The sequence below is a fragment of the Echinops telfairi genome, unplaced genomic scaffold (assembly GCF_000313985.2).
Source record: "Echinops telfairi isolate 266 unplaced genomic scaffold, ASM31398v2 ScPeMD7_31;HRSCAF=116, whole genome shotgun sequence".
Taxonomy (NCBI): domain Eukaryota; kingdom Metazoa; phylum Chordata; class Mammalia; order Afrosoricida; family Tenrecidae; genus Echinops; species Echinops telfairi.
The window spans coordinates 6,490,396-6,500,465 of NW_022103928.1; the positions used below are offsets into that span (position 1 = coordinate 6,490,396).

Sequence of the window (10,070 nt, forward strand, 5' to 3'; positions counted from 1 at the left end):
TTGTTGCTGATAAGAATATATGACATTTGGAACACAGCAGTACTTTTGAAATAGAACACATTTCCAATTTCTTTTTTGCACAGGCTCCATTTATCTTGGTATAATAATCAAGTCTCAGATAGCCCTTTTCATGTGTGAACTTTGGCCTCCACAGAGGAGAGGAACACTTGCTTCATCTTTCTAGTGAAGCCTGCCTTGTCCTTAGGAACACCGCTGTCCACACATGCTACCTGGTAGCACGAGTCACAGCCCAAGTTCACCTTTTATACATGGAGCTTATGTTCTCGAGATAGTGGATAGATTGTGTTACATGTGCTGAAGGAGCCTTCTGAGAGTGTATACATGTCAAAATGGTGAGAATAGTCACTAGTGTCATATTCAGATGGCACCTGGCCATCCTATCTGCACAATGCTGAAAACCCTGGCGAGCAGACCTTGTTAGGGAGTAATCTATGTCAGCATACTTAGTGGGGGCTGAGAAGCACACTCCACTCCTGTCTTTAAGGGCAACTTGAGAGAGAGAGAGAGAATGCCTTTTCTCTGATCATACACTCTTTCTGTGAGTACTGCCTTCTGTAAACTTCTACTTCCAAACTGCCCACAGCCCCGTCTGTGTCCTTGTGACTAGAGACTGTTAACTGTGAGCGAAACTTGTAAACGATTATCTTTACCTAGCTTCTCTATAGGAACCCTGGTGGTATAGAGCAGTGGTTCTCAACCTTCCTAATTCTGCAACCCTTTAATACAGTTCCTCATGTTGGATGCCTTGCGATGTGATTCAGAGGTGGTCTTAGCCATTAGAGTACACAGTAGCCTGGCAAGTACAGTGCAAGTGACATCATTAGAATGTCACAGGGGCCCACAGGGAGAGGGCACCCCTAACCCACATTGTATGGGCCTGGTGTCCTGAGTTTTGGGGCAGGTACCTAGTGTGCTTTCTCTCCATGTAGAAGGCACTCTTAAATTATGGTTCAAGAATACTCTCTCCTTGGTCAGAAATCTGTGGAGTAAAGTGCATACATTGGCTTCATTGAAATTGTTCCTCAAGGTATAGTTTTTCATAAAGTCTTGGGCATTTTTTTAACAGCTCTGAGCTGAGTTGATTGATTGTGATATCTGTGTATTGACTGAGTGTGGCATTTCATTTCCATTTGAAGTAAGACCCTGCAGTAATCCCTGTAGACCGTGGATGCTTGTGTCCCCAGCAAGTGCTTGAGAGAAAGGTTTTGTAGTGGTGATTATCTTCTTGGTAAGCCTTAACACATTCATAATTTTTCTTTGGAGGAAGCGAGTGTGTTAGCATGGCTGCTGCAGGGGAACTGTGAGGGGAACCTGGAGGCTGCATATCTCGTTGGGGAAGCTTGGAGTAAGAGCTGTGGCCAGCCGCCTGCACCATGTCTGGGTGGCTAGACCAAAAGAAAACTTTATCAAAGGTGGCACCTTAGCTTGTATGTTTTCCTGTAAAGCTGCACTGTAACTGAGTTGCTCTGGAAAAACCCATAATAAACCAATGGCTTCAACACATATTCCATCTTGGACTAAGTGCCACTTTGTAAAGTAATCTGGATTGTAGATCCCTACCTCCTTAAATAGCAGGATGGCTTTGGTAAAAAACTGCTGAGTTTGATTACTGGAGAAAAGGGGCTGGCTCTATGGCCTTATTTGATTTTATTACTGGGTGTGCCTCTTAGTAGGTTCTAAATGTGTAGCTGCAGGTCTGCCTCACCCAGCAGTATCTCATCCCCTCCCTCTTGCACACCTTGTCTGCCACATCACACCGACTGCCTGGTTTCCCATAGCCCAAATAATTTAGGTGGTTAGCATACTGTGCACTTAGCCACTAAGCCCATTTACTTGTTTGCTCACTGTGTCTCTTTGCTTTCTTGCTAAGAGTAGCCAGAATTATTCAAGGCAAAGCCAGCCCTGTTTTGTTTCCCTGTGTCTCTCCTTCCCCACCTCCCCCGCCTGGCTATCCCTTTGACAGACCATGCCGCCCAGAGGGGCCTCTGTTCCATCCTGGGGAAGGGAGAGGCAGTCACAGCATCCAAAGGGTGATCCATTCTGGACGCCTGTTGCTTCTCTCCCTTAATGGCCTATTTGGTTCTTTGTTCTACCTTGCGCTTGGAGAGTTTATTGTACTGTAATGTCTGTCTGGACACAGCAGTCTTTGAAAATTCATATTACATAGAAATACTACATAGACATTCCTTTCTCCCTTTTCCATTTGGGCCTGTGAATGGCCATGCATTGTGAAAGTGTTTGGCATCACTTAGAATTGTAAACAATAGTGCTAAGAATCAGTGTCAGTTGGAGATTGGTGTGGACGTAATTGTTGGTGGCACAATGAATGTCTCAGTTGTCTACGTTTTTTCATAGTGACTTTGAATCCTCGTCCCCTTGAGAGTGAGTATGAACCACAGTTACCTTTCATTGCTCTGTGTATGTTGTCCCTGCCAATCATGGCGCTGCGGGGGAGCAGACTATGTCGGAATAATTAGATTGAAGAGGGAATGTCACACTTCTAATTTCATTCTCTTTTGAAGGGATTACCAGTGTCCAATAAATAAAATGAGATTAGCCCTGTGAACCAGGAGTATTTGAAAGCTGTCAGTCAGTATAATCTTGACAGCTCAGAGGAAGTAGCAGGTTCAGCATTCTTAGAGAAAGGAGCATTTTATTGGCTGAAGGAGTCTTCCTGCCCAGGCATACACGTGTTGCCCAGGAGTATGTGTGCAGTGTGACCACATAAACACAGGAGAGAAGGGCGCACACTAGAGAGGATTTGAGGAAGAAAACGTTTTATGGATTTACCCATACTGCATAGAAATAATAATGTAGAAACATCACCATGTAATTGAGTTTAAATTTGGAATCAAAAGACCAAAATAAAAGGTTTAAAGCAATGAAGCGACTAGTGACATACCTTTTCTTCAACCTTTTAGAAAACCTCGGATAAATTCTCAGCTCGTGGCACAACAAGTGGCCCAGCAGTATGCTACTCCCCCACCGCCGAAAAAGGAGAAGAAAGAGAAGGTGGAAAAGCCAGACAAAGAGAAGCCGGAGAAAGAGAAGGAAATCAGTCCTAGTGTTACCAAGAAAAACACCAACAAGAAAACAAAGTAAGTTCCTGGCCACCTGAGTGTGTGAACGTTAATCTGCCGCTGAATTAAAGACACCTTTGTAAAATGCCTCTCTTTTAAATCCCCTCTTTTAGACCAAAGTCAGATATTCTGAAAGATCCTCCGAGTGAAGCAAACAGTATACAGTCTGCAAATGCCACGACAAAGACCAGTGAAACGAATCACACCTCAAGGTACTTTTAAACAGAGATAAAACGATGGCTGATTTCTGCAGTCAAGAGCAAGGCCCAGGGTGGCTTTGTGCTTATTGGTTCCTTCCTATAACTATGAAGGGCTGGCTGGGATGAAGGGCTTGGTGTGGGATGGAGATTTTGTTTGTTTGTTAAATAAAAGCTAGTTTTCCTATCACTGCCCCATTCTGTGGCCCCCTAATCCCTGAAACAATAAAGGAGAAAGATGCATTAATAGTATTTTTTTCTAGCTCTCAAAACTGCCAACCACTGTGTGGTTTCTGCCATTGCTGAAGTGACTCAGCCCTCTCTGTAAAGGCCTGGGGATGGGTAGACATCTGTGTGTATGCTGATGCTGTTCTACTAGTAGAGTCTGATCAGTTATTTCTCTGACAACCTGTTCTCCCCTGTGGCATTGCTTTCAGGCCCAGGCTGAAAAACGTTGACCGGAGCACCGCGCAGCAGTTGGCAGTAACTGTGGGCAACGTCACTGTCATTATCACAGACTTTAAGGAAAAGACTCGCTCCTCCTCGACATCCTCCTCCACGGTGACCTCCAGTGCAGGCTCAGAACAGCAGAACCAGAGCAGCTCGGGGTCAGAGAGTACAGACAAGGGCTCCTCCCGCTCCTCAACGCCCAAGGGCGACATGTCAGCAGTCAATGACGAGTCTTTCTGAAATTGCACATGGAATTGTGAAAACTATGAATCAGGGTATGAAATTCAAACCCTCCACTTGCCCAGGCTGCGTGCCCTCCCGGAGATGCCTCTGCGGACACCAGCCTCTCACTGATGCTGCCGGGATGGTTTCTGCTGCCACGGGCATCTGGCCAAGAAATTCTGCGCCCTGACGATTACTCTTGACACTTTTATGTATTCCATTGTTTTATATGATTTTCCTAACAATCATTTATAATTGGATGTGCTCCTGAATCTACTTTTTATATAAAAAAAAAGAAAAAAAATCTGCTGTGCACAATTTTCCATGTACATTACAACTGGTTTTTTGGAGTTTTTTTTTGTTGTTGTTGTTGTTCTGGTGGGGGGGTGGGGGCGGGAGAGGGAACTTTTATTTATTGTGTTCACAGACTTCATCTTTTCAGCATATCCTTTTAAGTTTAGTTCTTCCTTCTAGTTATACTATGTACTATCAGTTTTGATATAACTATATATAAATATAAATATAAAATTATATATAAAGGGTTATTTGAAACCAATCCATGGCAACGCTGGTGCTTGATACACTGTGAAGTGAATACAACTCTGAACAGTCACAGATCTGGGACAGTCCCTTCTATGAAAGTGCTGAAATTGGATTAAAATCAGTTTTACATGAAGTATGTTTCAACCCACGTGGGAACTTGACCTCTCATCTGTCTAAAGAGTACTGGACAATATAAAAATTATATATTTTTAAAACAATGTGATCTCAAATTTAAAGACTGCTCCAGGTAGCCTGCATTTGCAATGGAATAACTGACAAATCCTGAGTGGTTTTGGGAGGGCTCTGATCATTCCAGCGTCACTGCGGCCAGCTCCAGAATGCCAAGTTTTCATGTAAATTACGGTTACATGTTAACGTCGCTGTTCGACATACATTCATGAAAGTGTGGTGTTGTCACTTGAATTCCATCCATTTTCCAGACTTCTCTCCATGTCTGATGTAACGCTATAAAATTATCTCTTCGTTTTAGGATTAAAAGAGTCTGAACTGTGTCTTTTTGGTCCACTCAGGAAGCAGTTCCTTGTTTCCACTTCCCATGTGACATTGCTGTGGTGATTTTTGGTAATTGAAAATCTATTTGCCTCTTGTCCCCTCTGCCTCACTCCTCACCCTACCAATTCAGTTGTGAGAACTACGTCCCTTTCTCTCTTAAAATTGACTATTGTTTGCTTCACTAAAGAAAGGTTATCCACCACACAGCCACTGCTGGCTTGGAGGCATGCCTCAATTCCCTGCTGTGGGAAGAACTCAAATTGTGAATGGCTTTAGCGCCATCAGCAACCAGATTCACGGAATGTATGTGCTGATGGCGAGTGTGTGATCTCTTCCTTGACATAAAGATAATTTGACTAAATTCTAAAGTTTCTTTTTATTGTGATTTTTTTCACCGTCTTGCAAAAAACAAAGACCACTGACAGGAATGCACACCTCCCAATTTTACATTTCTCTTGTTCTGGATGGGGGTGGGGTGGGGCCCCCCCTGGATAGCTTGCTCTCTCTTTCGCCACTTGTCCATTCTTACTCACCAAATTCACAGTACTTGAGAGTCATTTGACACGTGGGAACTCTGCTCACATTCTTCATCTGACATCCTCCAGTAGGGTAGCTATCATTTAAGCACCACATTTTCATCTTTCAAAAACCGGTTTGGGTATGAATATAGAAGTAACTTGTCTGTGGAGGCAACACATTTTTAAGAAAAAATTAACAGCTGGATTTGAGTAGCCGACAGGAAATGTTCCTTTCACATTTACATTAAAACTACCCTGTAGTCACTGGTGTACCATTGTTCAAATTATGTTCTTAAAAAGGTATCGATTACAAAGCAGTGTCATTTGTTGCTGTGATCCTATTCTCAAACGCATGGACAATGTTCCCTTCTTTTTAAAAGAATACTTGTATCTGGATGCAAGTGGTCCTCTTTTTTAAATACATTTTTAAAGTATTTATTAATGAACCAAAGGAAATCAGATGCTTTCCATAGGCATCAAAATATATAGTGATTTGACTATGAATTTTAAATCCACATTTTAATATTAGTGGGATATTGCAAAGACATTCCTTATAACGTTTTAATATTCCTTTTATTAAGGGTCTCAGGGAGGGTGTAAATTAGCCAGCCATATTTATTTTCCAGAGGTATAAGGACAATGTTTTTTAATTAACGTTTTAAAAAATTCAAATGCCACCAAACTCACATGGGTCGCACTGCTTTTTGAACCATAAGTGTTGATCTGCACTTTGTTCACAAACACTGTTATTCTTGCAAAATTAGTTTCATGTAAAGTGATTGGACCACCGTATTAGTGGGAAAAGCTGATAAACCAGCTACTCATAGGCTGCTAATTCATTGTCAGTGTCTTGGTTTTTCAGTTTTGCCTCCATGATAAATTCAAAGTAAATGGAAAGTGGGGGAGGGGTGCTGGAAGGGAACTGGGCTTGAACCAGGTGGAAGGAAACTTCCATTGGGGAGGAACTGCAGCAAGTAGCCGGGACCCATCTGAGACAATGGGGCTGGTCCTTTGGCGGCCGTTCTGCATTCTGTCATGGCAGCCAGGTGGCAGGTGCCTAGCCCCTCAGTTTCTGAAATGGATGACATCCCTCAGGCACATATTTTGGAAATGGAATTCCTGTCACTTTATGCATTTGCAGTTTGCCCTACAAGTAGTAGGCAGCACGTCAAAACACTAGTATAGATTTTAAAGATTTCTATTAAAGAGAGGACCAGAAATACTTGGTATTCAGTGGCACAGAAAGCAGGTTCAGAAACACGCAAAAGCACAGTGTTAGGCTTGCAAGGCTCCCTTTGTTGAATGCCACAGGATCTTCGCGCCTGTGTGCGTGCGCAAAGCAGAGCTTACCGGACTTGCTCTGCCTGAGTCTTGCAGTTAAAAAATGGGTAAGGGCATCTTGACACCCACAAATAACGTTAATCAAAACCTTTCCGTTTAAATTTGGAATTTAAAAACATGGGCAGAAGCTTCTATGAGTTTAGTTCCACTAAGATGTTTCACCTGCCTTATCAAAGACCATTCTCCGTCTACTTTTTTTAAGCTACCGTATCTTAAATTATTGAAAATTTATTAATTGCTGAATATATAATCTTTGCTTGTATGTAACCGGGGGGGAAAAGTGGTTTGAAGAGCCAACATTTAGAGTAAGACAATGGAGCTGAACAGTTTTTAATGCGCAAGCCGTTCTGTTCTTGTGTATGACTTGTAACCTTAATTTACTGTGTAAAGATGGTTACATTATTTCCTTAGCTTTGTTTGTTGGAGACAAATAGAGAATGCTTGTTAAGTATGTCAAAACATAATCTTGTGAATTTTTGTTAATGTATTATACGAGCTATATTTTTCATTTGCCCAGAAAGACAGCTTGTATAACGCTCTGGAAGTTTCTGCTCTGTACCGTCTTTAGAGCTGACAGTCTGTTAGGTTTGTTTTTTTCTTCATGCTAAAGTGTCAGTGGTTTTGTGAACTGGTCAGAAATTCACAGGTCTTAAATGTTTTGGGGAAATTTATATTGGACACTGCTCTTTGTCTAGCAAATAAAAGATGTTAATATATTCCTGTTACTGGCATGTGCACGACTATGTTAGAAGCCACTTTATCATTTTCCTGCTTTAAATAGAAATGTCTATTTATGAATTCTGCTTGTAGTTTTTTCACAAATAAAATAGTAAAATTTACCTTGGCAATCTTTGATTTGTGTGTGTGTGTGTGTAGATTTTAGCCTCTTAAGTTGGTTTTATGCTGATTTTTTTAAATCGTTTTATTGGGGGGCTCACAACTCTCATCACGATCCGTATGTACATCAATTGTATAAAGCACATTTGTACATACGTTACCCTCGTCTTCAAAACATTTGATCTCCATATAAACCCCTGGCATCAGCTCATTTAACCCCCTCCCTCATGAACCCTTGATAATTTAAATTATTTTGTCATATACTGTCTAACATCTCCCTTCACCCACTTTACTGATGTCCGTCCCCCAGGGAGAAGGTTTTATGTAGATCCTTATAATCGGTTCCCCTCTGCCCCACCCTCCCTCCACCCTCTCCGTTTGTCACTCTCGCCACTGGTCCTAAAGGGATCATCCGCCCTCGATTCCCTGTGTTTCCAGTTCCTATCTGTACCAGTGTACATCCTGTGATCTAGCCAGATGTGGAAGGTAGAATTGGTATCATGATAGTTGGTGGGCAGGAAGCGTTTAGGAACGAGAGGAAAGTTGTATGTTTCATCGTTGCTACACTGCACCCTGACTGGCTCCGCTCCTCCCCATGATCCTTCTGTAAGGGGATGTCCAGTTGCCTACAGATGGGCTTTGGGTCTTCACTCTGCACTCCCCCTCATTTACAATGATACGATCTTTTGTTCTTTGATGCCTGATAACTGATCCCTTTGGCACCTCGTGATCATGCAGGCTGGTGTGCTTCTTCCATGTAGGCTTTGTTGCTTCAAAGCTAGATGGCTGCTTGTTTACCTTTAAGTCTTTAAGACCCTAAATGCCATATCTTTTGATAGCCGGGCTCCATCAGCTTTCTCCACCACATTTGCTTATGCACCCATTTGTCTTCAGCAATCGTGTCGGGAAGGTGAGTTTTCCTCTGATTTTTAACCTGAGGGATATAACCTACATGAATAAGAAACTCCTTTCACTTAAGCGTTTAGCGGAACTGAGTTGATTTGGGCGTCTCAGCACATGTCTCAGGAAATGAAAGGCAGAGGAATGACCAAATCTCAGAAGAAAATGCTCATGAAATTTATCAGAAATCGTATGAGTTCTGAGATCTTGCTAGTGAAAACTAGCAAGAAGCTTTTGTTGCTCTCATTGCATGTCTCAGTCCTCTTAGCAGAGATGTTTCATAGATTTAAAGAAAAGGATAATGCCTGAAATGGTAAATTTCATGGACGAATAGTGTATGGCTGAAAATCTTTTAAAAGAGCCCCTTGGTTATATAACCCTCTGCAATGAGGTATGGTAGCAAAGGAGGGGGTCAAAGTTGTCAGTCGGTCTCCATAAAGTGGGCTTTTTGCTTTCTCTAGGAGACTGCTGCCTGTCATTGAGGCCACAGCAGTCACTAATCTGTCCAATAGGGAAGTCACATAAAGACCTCCCTTAATTACTGAGGTTTCTTGTGGTGGTGGTGGTGGTCCTAAACGTTGTCCTAAACGTTAAAGGGGAAGAGCTTATTAATGCTGTCAGACCCTTTTTTGAGAAAACATGGCCAACTCCATTCTTTGCCCCTGTTTTTCCATTTAGCTCTTCTGAAGTCTTAGAAAGTTTGAAGAGCTGGGGCCATATGCTTGCCATTGTGGATACTGAGAGGCCATCTGCTCCATCCCCATCCCTCTGCTTTTGTGGGTACCCAAGAAATCATTTGTGAAGGTTCCTACTGCTGGTGGCACTTTTCAGAAAGATGGAAAGGGCCTCCCACTAGTAGGCATGAAGGCAAGTAACTGTCCCTGTGGGGCTAGGAAAGATGATTTCCCATTGTAAAATGGGAGCAATTGACATCTTTCCTCTACAGAGTCAACACCATCTTAGTAAGGGAGAGCTTGCGTAGGGACACCATGTCTTAAGACATTCTCAGTCTCACTCAAGGGTAGCATGACATCTTAAACCACAAAGTGCCCAGCCAGTTCTGGCACGTGGGTGGCCATCAGGCATGAAAATCAGAGGTTGCACAACCCACTGTGCTGCTATGCACGAGCAAAAGGAGAGTCTGAAGATGCCCCAGCCTCTCAGTAGTTCTGAAGACACATCTTACACTTCCAAATCAAAGCAAAGGAAGGCCAGAGTCACCCTGTGCGCGCCTCAAAAATTCCTGATCAAGGTCTTGCATGTCAGTCATTTAAAGACACCAGTTGCCAGGAGTCAGCAATGACCCATGCCGACCCAAAGACTCTCTGCTACAGAGAGTCTTCAGTGGGTGGTTTTGTTGTTTGTTTTCAGAAATAAGTGATGAGACCCTCCCCTCCCCATGCCCCTCAGGGCACGTACCTTTTGGGTAGCAGCTTAGGGCATTACTC

The 10,070-nt window shown here is 42.8% G+C and overlaps 1 protein-coding gene across 1 annotated transcript in view; it reads left to right on the forward strand.

Annotated features, from left to right (window-relative positions):
- The window catches only part of LOC101664119 (RING1 and YY1 binding protein), an 85,594-nt gene extending 77,870 nt beyond the window's left edge, over positions 1-7,724 (forward strand). Inside the window, exons 3-5 of the mRNA XM_045290116.1 lie at positions 2,943-3,119; positions 3,215-3,313; positions 3,736-7,724. Of these exons, the coding sequence (XP_045146051.1) occupies positions 2,943-3,119; positions 3,215-3,313; positions 3,736-3,988 (529 nt within the window). The 3' untranslated portion in view covers positions 3,989-7,724. The remainder of the gene's footprint in view (positions 1-2,942; positions 3,120-3,214; positions 3,314-3,735) is intronic.
- The last annotated feature ends 2,346 nt before the right edge of the window (positions 7,725-10,070 follow it).